The sequence below is a fragment of the Vespa crabro genome, chromosome 10, assembly GCF_910589235.1.
Source record: "Vespa crabro chromosome 10, iyVesCrab1.2, whole genome shotgun sequence".
NCBI classification, from domain to species: domain Eukaryota; kingdom Metazoa; phylum Arthropoda; class Insecta; order Hymenoptera; family Vespidae; genus Vespa; species Vespa crabro.
In genome coordinates, this window is record NC_060964.1 from 1514071 (window position 1) to 1531570 (window position 17500).

At 29.9% G+C, this 17500-nt stretch overlaps 1 protein-coding gene across 5 annotated transcripts in view; it reads right to left on the reverse strand.

Moving 5' to 3' along the window:
* LOC124427562 (cGMP-dependent protein kinase, isozyme 2 forms cD4/T1/T3A/T3B) overlaps positions 1-17500 on the reverse strand; it is a 50534-nt gene that overhangs the window by 16527 nt on the left and 16507 nt on the right. For 2 of the 5 annotated variants that reach the window (XM_046970606.1, XM_046970611.1), the window contains exon 2: positions 7320-7486. In XM_046970606.1, the coding sequence (XP_046826562.1) occupies positions 7320-7486 (167 nt within the window). Of the gene's footprint in view, positions 1-2797; positions 4191-7319; positions 7487-8575; positions 8998-10825; positions 10968-17500 lie in introns of those variants that run through there. The other 3 variants (XM_046970608.1, XM_046970610.1, XM_046970607.1) reach the window with 3 other exon arrangements.

The window sequence follows — 17500 nt, forward strand, 5'->3', positions numbered from 1 at the left end:
CGATAATTCTATCCAATGAATTATAATCGGCTAATCGTTATCGATAATGTTTCACAGCACGTAATACTAATACGATATTTCACATTATAGTTCTTTAAACTATCTATTTTAATCATCTTACTCACTAGAATACCTTGTTTCGTATATAATAAGAAATATTAGACGATCGATCGATTTGATTCTATATTTAATTATAAGAAGTTAAGATAATAAACTTTCGCTCGTAGTCGATCGAGTTACGAGTTAAGTTTAAAAGTCTTTAATTATGCTCAACATCGGTGACAAGGGGATGAGGATGGAAGGTAGAGAAGGAGAGGGAGGACAAGCGTTTGTTCGACGTCGTATAGCGTGACCAAATTTGCTTCGAAGCATGACTCGAATTACAAGGAATTCCGCACGACAGCTGCAAGAGTTACTGTCGGTTGCATCCTGGTCCCCTTTTAAGGATCATTCATCTATCGAAAGCAGGCAGACGAACCTTTTTACGTCTACCACATGCTACCGATTAAATTTTGAGATCTATTGTTAACGAAACGTGTGGAATTTTCAAGAAATAGTTATTATTTAAATTATGATGAAAAGTAACAAATCAAGCTTTCTGTCGATTTTATTTGAATAAAATTTATTTAAAAAAAAAGAAACAAAAAATGAAATGAAAAAGGCGATCGATTTTATCTCGATAATAATTTATAAATATAACTCTATCGATATAAAAGAATAAATATCTTTTAAGTTCGTTAATATAAGGATTAATAATTACAAATGTTAAGTAACGAATCGAGTTCTTTATCGATTTTATTTGATTATTATTTATTGAGAGGAAAAAAAATGACGATCGATTTTATCTTAATAGTGATTTATAAACAAAATTTTATTGTTATCATTGAAATAAATATCTTTTAAATTCGTTAATATGATTATTAATAATTATGATATTACAAATGTTAAGTAATGAATCATGTTTTCTGTCGATTTCATTTGAATACAATTAATCAAGGAAAAAAAAAAGAATAAAACGAAAAAGGGAAATGATATTGGGGGAATCAAATCGGCCATAAATCTTTTAACAATTTTTTCTTTTTATACAGATGTATATATATACATATAAAAGATATATATAAGAAATAATAAACTTTCATGAAACTTGCGAACGCATATACCTTACTTACCTACCTAAGATTTGTAAAACTGAAAATGAGACTTAATCGTTCAAAGATTCACGAGAGCGTGGAAAGTGGAACAGCGGAAATTTCGTGCGTTGTTTTCGACGATTTGTGAAAGGAAAATTAGATACGCCCTTACTATCTCTAACAAAGAACTATAATAAGAATAAAAATGAATGATTTTAGTTTTAGTGACTTAGAGAAGCGATCTATTTCAAAATCAAAATACCTGGGACATTAGTGCGGTCTGGGATCGCGGTCATTTCGAAATATTATATCTCGCGTAACGATGCGACAATGGCTAGATCGGTTTCCATTATTTATCCTTGGTTATACGAACGAACGTTCGTTGGTAAGGTTTCATATAACTTTCTCTGTGGTGTCACGAGCTTCAAAAGAGAGAGAGAGAGAGAGAGAGAGAGAGAGAGAGAGAGAGAGAGAGAGGGAGAGAGAGAGAGGGAGAGAGAGAGAAAGAGAGAGAGCAACGTTAAAAGATCAACGTTAGCGATCGATAAAGAGTAAATGGATCGTGAGAAGGATCTAAGATGAGCTCTTAGTTCCGTCGATCCTTATTTTGCTTTCTTTTTCTTATTGTTTTCTTCTTGTTCTAGAAAAAAAAAAATTATGAAGCCTAATCATATTGAAACTCGTTGAGATCATGAATATGATTAATAACAGTATTTAATAATTAATAACAGTTTTTAATAAAATTTTTATTCGATTCGATTTCTATATCAACGAAAAATTTTCATGGATTTCAAATCAACCGATCGTTTTAATATTAAAGTTATTTCTTCTAATTGAGATTACTATAGATAAAACAGGAAGTACTTTCAGATTTTACTATACTTAGTTGCACAAATAACTCGTAATTGAAAACCAATTCAACTGAAAATAGTCTTCCAATTGTATGATAAACTATAGGTTATATATATATATATATAAATATCATGATGAGTTTATACACCATCGAAACTAATAATTTTTTATTTTGGTAAATCAACAAATCATTCGCCGATGCGATGTTTTCTCTTTTCTCAAGATACATCATCAGACAGGTTTCACTGCTAGAACTAATCTAGCAAACAAGAAGAGGATGATGATATTGCGTTTACTTAGTCAACGTTAAGAAATCCATAATTCAACTGTAATAACAAGAATGATCGATGATAGAAGTAAGTAACTTAAAGATAATCCAGATTCTTTTCTTCGTCGAGTGTATTGATCGATGGAAGAAAATTATCTCGTTTCACGGATTATTATCATAAGAAATTAAAAAAAGATGAAAAAAGAAAAAAAAAAAGAAAAAGAAAAGAAATAAAAAAAAGGCATAAAATGTCACGATTTATTCTCCGTTCTTTCAAGATAACTCCGTTCTTTCTTTGGTTAGTGGCAAGAAATGAGGTAGAGGACTCTCATGGGTAGTATGTCTGCTACTTTAAACAGGTAAGGTAACTCGTCGAAGAAAAGATCGTCGTCCTTCGCAGGAAGAAAGAGAATATGGTTTTACCGGATCTACTCGAATGGTAAGAGAGAAAAAGAAGAAATATATATATATGTGTGTGTGTGTGTGTGTGTGTCTGTATAAAAAAGAAACAAATAGAGTGTCCTGTTGAGGGCAAGATTGGTTGTACCTTGGCGTATTTGCCGTCTTCTGATAGGTTGCGGAGCCCCGGTTCGTCGTCTTCTAGCGTAGGTGTGAACCGGTACGATGAGTCTCGGTCTTGGAATGAGAAATTCGCTTTGTTCATTGCCAACAACAGCCTGATTTGATTCGGACGAATCGGTACTGCTGGCTGTTGTATCAGTGCTGCTAGATCTCCTAGATCTCCTACATTCTTTTGGACTTGAAGAACCCCTCGAATCTTCGGCATCATCGTCACCACCATCATCATCACCATCACCAATAATAACACCACCACTACCAACAACACCACTACTAACACCGCTAACACCACCACCATTATTAGGACTACCACCCTCAAGTACTCCTTCCAATTGTGATATCACTTCGGCGTACGGTTCTCGGCATTCCAGTTCGTCCCGTTCACGAGACACCACCTTGTTGCTCCTACTGTCGTTTGTCCAGTTGATGCCACATTCTCTCCAACTGGCCTCGTAAAGTAATTCCATTGCACGACCTCGTGTCGCGTCCGGGTCCAATAGAAGTTCCGGGTCTTCCAGTACAGCCCGACCAGGATAACTTCGGACTTTCATCTTTTTTCGGATATTTGTTTGTTCTTTTTCTTTCTTTCTGTTTTTATTTTTATTTAATTTCTTCGACGAAAGAATAATTCAATCGTGAATATTAGCTTTAATCCTTTATAGGTGAATGAATCATTCTGTCTACCTTGAATCCTCTTGCACTCTCTCTCTCTCTCTCTCTCTCTCTCTCTCTCTCTCTCTCTCTCTCTCTCTCTCTTGTCTTATAATTCATCAAGTATAAACTTAGAGATAGATAGGTAGATAAATAAAGAGAGAGAGAGTGAGAGAGTAGGTATGTTGGTATCTTATGTAAGAGACGTCAGTAGTTCGAGATTTACGATTGAACGTAACTAACTTGAAAAGTTTTGTATTTTTTTTTCTTTCATGAATATATCGACGACGTTAAATATATCCGTTCGGTACGATAAACAAATTTTCTTATGACGAACAAATCCACAAACGTATTTCCTCTATCACGAAGTACAAGTCGAGACTCAACGTAATAACGACGTAACATTTTTTGAACGGAGCTTTGTATAATATTAAGTATTACAAATCCATATGACGATATTGATTGTGTTTGAAGATGACGCCAAAACTTTGAAAGAAGTAGCATCGCTAAAATTCCTCCTCTTACGTTTTCGATTTTCTTCGGACGGCTGTGTTGACCGAATGACGTCAAACATAACACACGCTCGTACAGTTTCTCTAATGAAACATTTTTTTTCTCTTTCCTTCTTCTTTTTCTTCTAAATTCTCAGTCAACGTTAGAGTATCATCACGTAGGTTCAAAATAAACAGAAATATAAAGATTTATGGAAATATCATTTAACTAAATTCATCCTTCTCAATGTCACAGCGATCTTTTTGATATCCTTTCTTTTTGTCTGTCTCGTTCGCGTGATCCTCGATAAATCCTCGTGAGAACATACGAAGATTTCTGCATATCTAAATGTATTCTTTCGATTGTTTCCTTTAAAAAAAAAAAAAAAAAAAAAAAAAGAAAAATGAGAAAAAAAACTCAAGACCAAAAAAAAGGAGAAAACGAAAAAATATAAAAGTCTTCTTCTCCTTCACTTGGCGATCCCAAAGAGATGGGATCCTTGAGATCAAAGAAGGTTGGTGTTCCTATGAGAAGCTTGCTCGTTACGATCGACGGTACGGCGTCATTTTCTTGGCTCCGTCGAACCCTCGTAAAATCTTTGCGGTTGAAGCCGAACCAAACGAAATATAAATAATTTCTTTCTCCTTTCTTCTTTCTGCACAATAATTTCCGTTTCACTTATTTATATTTATATATAAATACATATATATATATATATATATATATATATATATATATATTATATTTATTTATACCTCTATATAATATATATATGTATATGTATATATATATATATATATATATATATATCTATACGTACGTAAGTACGTATATATGTACGTATCTATATACGTACTACACTCAAAAAGGAAATTTGTATTTTTTAATTGTTTCTTTCTTTCTTGTTACTTTTTTTGTTTTTAATTTTTCCTTCCTTTTTGATTTTCAACTTTACGGATTGTGAGAGCACAAAAATAATAAATCAGATTCTTCGTAAGCACTATAAATTTGACAACGTAACACGTAAATTCCTTTAACAAAGGATCGATTTCATAGATTTTAAACGAGGATAACAACACTCCAGCTAGGACCACTCCTTCGAGACTGACGCTCCTCACTGACAGCGTTGGCGACTGGTGAAAAGCACGCTCGCGAACTCCTCCGTGCACACGAGAGGTCCCACTCTCCCCTCCCTTTTCCTCTTCGCAACTGACAACTATCCCTACTATCTAACCATTCGGCCCTCTCCGCTCTGTGAGAGAAAGGACAGTGGTTTTCATTCTCGAATGTTTTTGATCTTTAAAGAGACGAGAAACTTTAATCGTTCTTATTTAGATCTGACGTTGAATGTGTCAATATTTTCTGTTTCCTTTTTTTTTATGTGTATGTATGTGTGTGTGTGTGTGTGTGTGTGTGTGTGTGTGTGTGTGTGTATGTGTTATGCGCTCATCTCTGAAATGATTAATCTCATAATTTTCTATTTTCGTCGATGATTTAAATTATCTCTCATTTTTCTTTCCTTTTCTTTTTTTTCGTACGTGGGTGGATAGAAGGAGAGAGAGAGAGAGAGAGAGAGAGAGAGAGAGAAAAGAGTACGAAATATTCCTTTAATCAGTCGAATTAATGTATAAAAATTATTGTTCGTTCGGAAAATAACGAAAATATTTTTTTATAACGAGGACAAAATATTTTAACGATTTTATTTAATATTGAAATTATATCTTTACCGATCTATTCATATTTTTATAATTTACGATGCTTTAATTGAAAGTAATTGTAGTAAAGATAGAAGAGAGACAAAAAAAAAAGAAAATGTTCAAACGCAACGTCTTTTTGAACAAATAAAAAAAGTAGTTATACATTTTGTCCGAATATTTAATTAAAAAAAGAAAAAATTTTTTTCTTTTCGTTTTTGAATCCTCCGATCAGCGAATAAAATATTTTTTTCACCTGACATATTGTACAATTCAGTTATTCGGATAACATTTAACAGTTTTGATAATACGAATAAATGTCGTCAAATTATTTTGACATGACGTGTTTATTCCAAACAAATAACCTCATTTTCATGATTTATATATTTCCTTTTTTTGTTTATTTTTCTTCTTTTTTTTTTTCATTATTTCTTTTTCTCTTTTTCTCACCGTCTATCGGTGTTACATTATAAACATATAAACGTCATCATTATTTAATATTATATCATATCATTGAATCGTAACAATTATCAAATGATATCAAAATAAAGATATTACGGATAATGTATCGTAAAATGAAAGAGAATGATGTGTCATACAAAATCGTTACTAGATTTCATCTTATCTTTTCTTATATATATGTGTATATATATATATATATATACACAATATATCGTATATGTCTACTATATATAAATATAAGATATTATTATTATAAAAATTAGATATAGTAATTCGATAAATATTAAAAAAAAAACAATGAAAAAGAAAATAAAACAAAATATTTTGATGATATTTTTTTTTCTTTTTCTTTTTTAAAGAACAACACATTGTTATAATTATTATATCAAAATGATCATAACTCGATTAGTTTTATCGTTACCAATATTCTTTACTAATATTCATCGTAAATAATATTTGTTTTTATTTTCACGTTCTTTAAAAAGAAAGATCAAAATCGTCAAGTAAATATTTTCGTCGATACGAATTCTTTCACGTGGAATCAGAAAAAAAAAGAAAAAAAAAAGAGAAAAAAAAAATCGTAGTATTTTGTAAGATTAAGAAAAAAATCTTATACGAGAATTTCTCGTTATGAGTTTCGAATGATTTGTTCGATTGAATCGAACATATTATTAAAGTAGACATAAACAATGACATGCATTCTTTTTAAATATCAACATCGAACGTAATTTAATTCGACCTAATCTAATTTATTCTACGATTAGAAATTATATGTCTATGATTTATTATCTAAATAAAATTTCATTTCAAATTCTTTCTCATAGCTATTATTTCTTATTACATTTTTAATTGATCAAGAGCATAAAATATGCCATCAGCCATATTTCTTTCTTTTCATTTATCTTTAAAAGACGTACGAATATTCTTAAATTAAAATCGACAGTATCGATACGTTCAAACAAGAAATTATTATTATTATTATTATTATTATTATTATTATTATTATTATTATTATTATTATTATTATTATTATTATTGTATTATTCGTATTTATATTTATTAATTAATCGATTACTTTAAAATTTATTCGTTCATATTCTATCTGTATTCGAAGAGAAATCATACGTAAAATTTATAAATTTTATAGAGATAATAATGTTTAATAATGATAATATTGATAAATTTACTTACCGTCTAAGACAAATACAGTCGAGCCGACATCTCCTTCACGTACTATGGTGGAATTACGTTCAAAAGTAATCGGGAACATACAATCAACTATTTCTTCAATTTGCGCCATGCTTAGATGCTTCATAAAGTCATTCGCTAGAATTGCCTCTTTGATAAGAATCCTGGATCTATATGGGAGGAGAGAGAAAAAAAAAAGGAAAAAAATTAATAAATAAAAAAAAAAGAGAGAATAAAATAAAAAACAAGATAGAAAAAATTATTTACATTTATTATAAAGAACAATTTTTAAATGTTATTTATGATTAATGAAACGATATAAAAACACAATTGTTTTATTATTTCATGACAATATGGATATTGAAAATTTTGTCGATCGTTCATCAGATGATAATGATACCCGTCGACACTCGTGTAAATACTAAGTAAACACTATGTTACAACGGGAATTATAAAATACGGTCGCGGAATAACGGGTTGAAAATAAATGAACTCGTTCTACCTATCGTGATCAACGATCTATCTTCAATATATCGTATTTTCATTATGAAATGATTAGAACATAGATTGGAATCTTTTTGATAATATCAAAACATTTATTTTATGGATTATTTCGACAATATATACATACATATATATATATATATATATATATATATATATAGATATAAATATATATTATAATATATGCATATGCATATACATTATAATATATGCGTATACATTACAATATATACATATACATATGTATGTATGCATATATATATATATATATATATATATATATATATATATATATATTTCAGATTTCAGATTTATATTTATAGAAAAGATTAAAATTCGTTTGATATCTTTATACTCGTCTGTTTTTAAAATTACCTTATCTCCAGGAACATCTTTTCTTTGTCTTTTTTTTGTTTCTTTTCTTTTTCTTCCTTTTACTTGAATCATATTTATATTAATGTATTCTATTAAATTAGTCAAATAAGTAATATCTGATTTTTCAATATCTTATATGTAAACAACTAACAATATGTTTATTACATTTTCTCATTTTTCCTTTTTTTTTTATTGTTAAAATAATAATTACATCCTGTAATTTGAACGATATATCTTTTTATATAAAAAAGAAACAGAAAAAAAAATAGAAAAGAAAAGAAAAAAAGGAACACGTATAGACATACATCTAACGCAAATAAAGGAAACAAAAACAAAAGTGAATTGTATCGTTATCAGAATTTATTTTCTACTGGTTCTACCTTAAATCCTTATCAATTCTTCCTATTGATTTATCGTTCGAAACAGGTTCAGCGGATATTGCATTTCTTTTTTTTCTTCTTTTGACCTTCATGTATATAACATCTGTTATTGATCTAAAAGTTTTAACTTCTTCCTGTAGTCCTTTAATTTCGTCATCTTTATTTTCCATAATCGTTTGGATTTCTTCAATAATATAGGAAAAAACTTTAAGTGTATTGAACACATTATTAATCATCAATTGTAGTTCATTTAACTTTTCCATTTTAGTTTTCTCTTCCTCTTATTAAATCTCCAATTTAGGATTTTTCGTTTTCCTTAATTCCACCATCTAATGTTTCGTCGTAGATAATATCATTCAATCCGTTATCAAATGTCGTTGTACACGTTTATCCATAGAAAAAGGACTTCTTCGATCGACTTACTGTTAAAATTTACAAAGATTTTTTCTATTTCATTTTTTTTTTTCTACAATTGCTTACGTTCATCCCATACCGCGATAAATTTAAATGTCGTTTACAACCGAATTATTATTATTATTATTATTATTATTATTATTATTATTATTATTATTATTATTATTATTATTATTATTACTATTATTATTACTATTATTACTATTATTAATATTATCGTCCAAAATAACGAACAATCAAATTAATAATATCGAATATGTTATAAAAAGTTCATTAAATTTAATTTTTCTATTATTATATGATTTATAATTTTAATCTTTTTTCTCTATTTACTTTCGACATTATTTTTAATTATAAAAATAAAAATAAAAATGATTATTAACAAAGACCCATGTTAACAGGTTAAAAATTTCGATTTTCAATTCAACGTTTCGCGATTCATGAGAGAGAGAGAGAGAGAGAGAGAGAGAGAGAGAGAGAGAGAGAGAGAGAGAGAGAGAGAGAGGAGGGAGAGGAGAGAGAGAGAGAGAGAGAGAGAAAGTGAGGAAGAGAGATGAATGAGATGGATAGATGCCTTCTACATTTTTATTTTTTGTTTTCCATATCATTTGATCGTAACTAAAATTTTTAAAATAGCATCGCACAATTCATTTCGTCCTTTAAAAATGAGCGACGCGACGAGACATGTCTCTGTCCCACGTGTAAGAAACCGTCGACCCACAAAGTGCGCGCGCGTGTGTGAATTTGTATGAATTATGTAAGAAACGAGCGCGTTATATTTAAACATCGAGAAACTTCTCTCTTTCTCTTTTTTCTCTTCTTTTTTCTTCCTTTTTTCATTTTTTACTTCGTCATCACGTTGTTTTTATCCACCAGTTTCCTCGAGTCCACGGAACATTTATATATATATTACGTTCGATTTCGAAAACGTAAATAAAAAGTTTCTTTTCTTTCTTTTTTCTCCTCCTTCCCCGCCCATCATATTATTAATATACGTCGATTGCTACAATAAAAGTCGTTATCGATTATACAATTGATTTCAATGTTAAACTGAATAATATTTCGTAAGATAAATAATATTTCTTGCGAACTCGCAATCGAAGAAATTACAACCGTACGCAGTGATCTATGATATATGACCTATGGCAATAATAATAATGACAACGACGAGTTTCCATTTTAAATCTTTGTTGAAGGAGAAAAAAATTTATATAAAAAAGAAAAAAAAGAAAAAAAAATCTGCAATGCTCTGCGCAGAATTTTCGTATGAGTTAATAAATAAATAAATAAATAAAGAAATAATTAAATAATTAAATAAGGAAAGAAGAAAAAAGAATCAAACAATTCAATGTACTGATAAGTAACAAATCGACGGTACTGCGAATATGAAAATGATTATGCGATAATTAAACGAAAATCATTTCATCTACCCTCGTTATAATTGTTAAATATTAGATATAGATAATTTCGTTTGAGTCAACTTGAAGAATTTTAACTAAATTAACGAATTTGCGAGAAGAATCGCGAGAATGGATGATCCAAAATGAAAAAAAAGTAAAACGGATGAAGGACAGATTTAATATATATATATATATATATATATATATATATATATATATATATGTATGTATATATATGAATTTATGTTGAATGTATGAAAAAAGCATAGAAAAAAGGAGAAAGGGGGAGGAATAGTAAATAGAAACACTAACAAAAAGATCCGATAAATTGTTTTGTTTATATGATAATCGTTCAAACCGGTTTCGAATATGTTATAATTATAAAATTAATTAATCTTAATAAACCAAATAAGAATAATTAATTATTTACGTTTACCTCTTATTTAATTCTTTCTATTACCTCTTTTAACTTATTAACTTATTGTTAGATAATATAGTTCGATATGCGTTCGAAAAATAAAAAGAAGATTAGATCGAATGAAACGGCCGTTAGCTCGACGTGTTACTACCAGACTAACGAGCTAACGATCTAACGAAGAAAAAGAGGGCGGGAGTTCAGTGAGTCGATTGGGGGGTGAAGGGATGAGATGGAATGGGGTGGGGTAAGAGGTAAGCTAGAGAGACATGATATTTCAAATTTCGCCGCGTACTTATTTACGGATATTTTTTCATTTCATTTTATTTTAACGGACGAAACGTTTCGTCGAATAATATTAGATTTTTCTTTTCTTTCCTTTTCTATTCTTCTCTTTTCTTTCTTTTTTTTTTCAAAACATATTTTATACGTCGTTCGTTTCTCCCTCTTTTTTGTTGTTTTTTCTGTCTTTTTCAATATTATATGTGTGTGTGTGTGTGTGAAAAAAAAATATATATATTTTTTTTTCTTTTTTGAATTGACCGATAAAAAATTTTTAATACGGAATGGATAAAAATTTTCTAAGTCAGCCAAAAGTCCCTAGGTTATCATATAAACAATTATCAATAACAATTTCTCGAGAGTTTTTAGGCTAATTGGTTTCTTTTTTTTTCTCTCTCTTTTTTTTTTCGTTATATAAATCTACAAGTTTAGGAATTTTTTTAGTTCCTAATATGAAAAAAAATAAATAATGAAAAAGAAAACGAAATTTACTTAAGAAGTCTTGAAGAAGAGTAAATTATTTATAAAATTATTCGACAACTTTTAGTTTTGGTATAAATATATATGTATATATGTTTCTTTAATACATTTATATATAATAATAATAATAATATTAATAATAATAAATATAATAATAATAATAATAATAATAATAATAACAACAATAATAATAATATATATATATATTTCTCGTTATAATAAGAACTAGATAGATTAATTAAAACGATTTCGCATTATCGAATAGAATCGAATTATTTGATTGATTAAAATATTATCATGGAACGTTCATCGAATCGATAAAATAATTTCTTTTGGTTGTTCTTCCTGTTGTATATAGAAGAGAAATCGAAAAGAATGCGTTTGCGGATCACGCAACCGTTACCTATTTAACGTGGTCATCGAACTAATCAATTGCATGTAAGATCACGCTGACACGATCAAACGCACCAACGGCCATTGTATTCATGGAATGACTGCGATCATGTCGTGATAACTAATGCGCCTTTCTATCCTTGTCATTCTCACATTCTCTCTCTATCTCTTTCTCTCTCTCTCTCTTTCTTCCTTTCGATAATATCTAATTTTCTATAGTTTCGCAATTGTAACTTTCCTTTTATACGATACGCGAGAAGATATATATTTGTATTTTTATTCATTTCAACGACTTTGATGAAAATTTAATAACGAGATATGAAATTCGAAAAAAAAAAAAATAATAATAATAATAAATCGAAATATATCAAGATTTATAATATTTTTGATATTAATATTCATGGGTGTTTACTGTTGTTATTGTTGTTTAATTTATTTTAATATATCTATGAGTTATACTTCTAACGTATTATGGATTGCATATAAAAAAAAAAGATTAAAGTAAAAGAATAAAAAAAAAAAGTGTTTCAATATCGTTAATTTAAACATAAATTCAGTCGTTAATTACAGAATATCCTTGAGTAAACGTAATAAATCTTCATTCTTGTCATACCTGATCTAAAAAAAGAACCGTAGTAGCGTTAAATAGAATTACTTTTCTTTTCTATTTATTTTCTACAATCGAATAGATTTTTTTTTAAAGAGAAAATAATACCATTCATAACAAACGTTTATAAGCCTAAATTAAGAATTAAAACTGATTGCGATCGTAGTAAAAATTATGTTCTCGGCAATTATACCCAGTTGATTAATATAACAATAAATTTACGTTACTTTTTTTTTTCTTTTTTTTAAGAGATATCACGAGAAATGCATAAATTATAATTATTGAAAATTTCGAATGAAGCACATATAAGAGGTGTTAGGAACAATAATAAAAATTATTATTGCTTCGAAGGACATTAAATTATTAAACGTTAAGATTAAGCTTGAATTAAAATAGTAAAGGAATCTCGTAATATTCGATACGTGTAATGATATTACGTGATGCCACGATAAATCATACTTTACAACGTAATTATAAGATCGTAATCTTTTAACGTATGCCACAAATGACAATTTAAGATCAGCAAAGATATTTCGACCATATCCCAAAGAGAAATGGTAAATTCTCGAATGATTGAGAGAGAGAGAGAGAAAGAGACAGAGAGAGAAAAAAAGAAAAAGAAAGAGAGAGAGAAAGAGACAGAGAGAGAAAGAAAGAGAAAGAAAGAGAGAAAGAAAGAGAAAGAGAAAGAAAGAGAAAGAGAGAGAGAAAGAAAGAGAAAGAGAAAGAGAGAGAGAAAGAAAGAGAAAGAGAAAGAGAAAGAGAGAGAGAGAGAGAGCAACGTTCGTCCATTCGCATCGTCGATGGTCCAAACGAGTAGGCGTGGTCCATCAATATAAATTGTTAAGGATGTCGCACGCGTGCTACGTATCCGCCATGCAATGGCGTATTCTTGAATGTTTAATAAAATATATACATACAAACATACATACATACATACATATACACACACAGATATGATAAGAGAGAAAGAGAGAGAGTATAATAGATAAAAAAAATTTATATTCGTATTTATGGGTGTTAATCAGATCTAATCGATTAACAATCTATGAAATAACTCTATTTGATTCTCAAGATTAAGATTCTTAAATATCGTTCAATATAATTTCATATCTTTCCATTTCTTTTTTATTCTTCTTTTCTTTTTTCTCTTTTAATAAGAAATTCTAATGAAATATGAGACGGATAATCTAGTATTTTGGTCAATTAAAGATGAATCAGAGCGGAAAGGATTGATATAAACGAAAGATCGTTACACGTTACAGGTCACGCAGTCGCGCGTGTCTTAAAAGCCAATTGTCGCTCGTTTCTGTCGTTCGCGAAGAGACGAAGCTAAACTCTCTTTTATTACGAACGAGTTAACGAGCAACAGTTGGTTTCGGTCGCGCGCACTCATGTAAGGAAGTATTCTTAATGCTGTTTTTTAAAACTTAAAAGACGCTCGTCATCGAATGCATTGATAAAATATAGTCGAGATGATAATGTTTAACTAAAAATATTTGAATACGTTCATTTTTTAATGAAGCGACGATCTTTTTCTTATCGCGCGATTATTATTATTTTTTTTATCGGAAGATAAAGAAAAAAAGGAAAAAAAAAGAAAAGAAAAGAAAGAAAGAAAAAAACAAAAAAAGAATAAAGAAAGAACAAACAATTTATTCGAAGAATTCCAACGAATTTGATCGAGACTAATCGATCGAATTCGTTAATAATAAATGTATTTGAACGTTTCGAACGATTAATATTTCCCGCTAATTTTTCCGACCAATCATAAACCTGTTAAGTCAATGTCCTCGGAAACGTCCTCTCGACGCCGTAGGTACAAGGTTGATGGACTTTAGTAACGCGTCGGTGTTGTACCGACCGAGTATAATGCCGTTCATTTTAACCGGATGATAAAGAGCGAAAGCGAAAGAGAAACAGATAGAGAGAGAGAGAGAGAGAGAGAAAGAAAGAGAGAAAGAGAGAGGAGAAAAATAGAGAAAGAAAGAATAAGAAAGAGAATGAGAGGGTCGAAGAAACAGGTGAAGAACCGTGAGGTCAAGTGAACGACTTGCCATCGAGGAGGCGCCACCGGCCAAGCAAGTTATCCTCGATAGGCGCTAACTCTTTCTTTCTCTCTCTCTCTCTCTCTCTCTCTCTCTCTCTCTCTCTCTCTCTCTCTTTCTCTCTTTCTCGTTCAGCCGGCTTTAACTTTTTAAAATGTCGCCGGTGGCCGTGACGGTCTCTATTTTTAGCCGCTTGCTGAGATAAGCGTGAAAGGAAGGGGTAAAGAGCGCGTTGCCTCGCATTAAAGTATTCGTGCGAATAAGATCGCGTTGGCGTGTGTATATATCTGTATATGTGTGTGTATTTGGTTGTATGTACATGCTCATGCGCGCGCATGTATATACGTGCGCACTCGTGTGTACATATACATATACACGAGTATATATATATACATATATATATATACTCGTTCTATGCGAGGGAGGGAGATATTTATGATCACGGGGGAGGGGGAGGAATAAAGCAGTGCCGTATATCTTTGATCTCTCTCCCTTCGTATTAAATGATAATTATGACAATTTTTTTTCATGGTGGCGAGGAGGGCCGAAGAAAAAAGAATTCACCTTTCATCGCAATCGATTAACAAATTGTTATTTTTTTCTAAAGTCAATCGGTTATAGGAAAATAATTATTAATTAACTGTAGTTCAATGAAAGATCGACTTATATGATTTTTCGTTAAAATTTAATATAGAAAAATAATAAATTAATGTGATAAACGACGTTACGATAATAATAACGAATGTCTTTGATATATTTATGAAATTAAATAGAAAATGATTAATAATGTTTGATACGAAAAAAGAAAATAATAAAACAGAGACAGAGAGACAGAGACAGAAAGAGAGAGAGAGAGAGAAAGAGAGAGAGAGAGAGAGAGAGAGAAGAGAATAAAAAAAAGAATAAAAAAAAAGAATAAAAAAGAAGAAGAAAAGAAAAGAAAAGAAAAGAAAAGAAAAGAAAAGAAAATGATCTTCGAAATATACTCGTCGAACGTATTAACGTAGATTGTGTCAACTGGTATTAGGTTATGCGAGATACGTTTAGACACCAGAAATCCAACGATCTCGAAAGCAGCCAAGCATGAGATCGAATTAGCTTGTATATAGTTTGTCTCGTGTTTTCGCGTGAGTTTGCCAAGAAGTGTGTCGATCTATTGTGCGATCGGTTGCGAGAGACCATTTTCAACGACGTTCTTCGACATACATACAACATTGTAAGAGGAATTTCACGACGACGACGATGGCGACGACAATGAGTTACAAAACGGTAATCGTTAAAAAGAAAAAATAAATTTGTGATGCTTAACGCATGTACACATTCTCACTTATGTATATTTATATAGACGATAGGGTAAACGATAATGGATGGGGGTGAGGGGTTAGAGGGATAGAGACAAGCTATCTAGCATATTACTGATCTTCATCGATTTTGCGTACTTAAAAAAAAAAAAAAAGAAAAAAGGAAGGAAAAAAGAGATCTGTAAAAATATAAAGAATGATTACAGCTATTTCAATTTTACTTCTCGTTATAACGAAATTTTTTTGACTTCGATGATACTTTTTTGATTGTATTCTACTTCGATAGTAAACTTTTGATGGATGATAGAGAAGTGGGAGGAGAAGGAGGGTGAGGGGGAATACGAGAGATGCAAAAAGAAAAAAAAAAAAGAAAAATGATAAATCGTTCGTCACGCAAAATCTACCGTTTTACGAGGTGACACGAAGGAAAAAGAAATAAAAAGAAAAGAAAAGAATAACCAAAAGAAGAAGATGAAGATGAAAGAAAAGAAAAAAGGAAGAAACAAATTCGTGTTTCAGTGGGTGGGGTTATATGAAAGTAGTCGCAAACGAATATATACAATTTTGCTTCGCATTTCACATATAAGCATATGTGCTTATTAATACGCGTAGCCGAGATTATATATATATATATATATATATATATATATATATATATATAAAACAAAACACACACACATTATATACTACAAACGCATATTTTGCATATATATATAAATGCTAGTAAAAATGTACTGTATCGTCGATATAAAAGAAAAAAGAAAAGAAAAGAAAAAAAAGAACAACAAAGAAAAAAAGTGTGGAGAAGGAAAAGGAAGAACGCACGGTAGGAACACACGTACGTAAGTATGTAATAATACCTACGAAATGGCATGATCTTTTTTTAATATATTTCTCAGTGGCAATAAAGATAAGTTAACGATACGTAACGATGCGACAATTGTGGTGATTTCGATCCGTGACAAGCATTTTAATATAATATTATGAAGATCACCGTGCCATCGTTTTATAATCGACAAAATTTTAATCCACTTTAAATTAAATACTTTCTTTAATTTGTTCACATTAAAATAAAATTAATACAATTGGCAAATGTTAATGTGAATTAATTTATTAAGACCGTTACGCCATTCGCCATTATCAAACCATGTGTAGTAGATTATTTAAATATATGTATATACATGCGTAAGCGTATTTACACAGAAGCTACATATATGTATATCGATAAATACCTATGATTATTATCGAGAATATTCGCAGTTTATTTTGATCATTATCTGTCTAAATCAAATTTACTAGTTATTGCTTATCAAACGCTGAAATAGTAATAGATACGTATACACACATATATACGCATATATACATAAACATACACGTGCACGCATTTTGAATTAGCACCATTTTCCTCGTCGATGAATGGAACGGAAATTAAAACGTAAAGGAAACTATTAAAAAGATTTATTGTTATGGCTTCATATTTCTATGGAAAAAAAAAAAAAAAAAAAAATAGGAAAAAGAAAAAAGATAAAAGAAAAAGAAAAGAAAAAAATATTTCAAAAGAAACAGTCGACGAAGATGCAATATA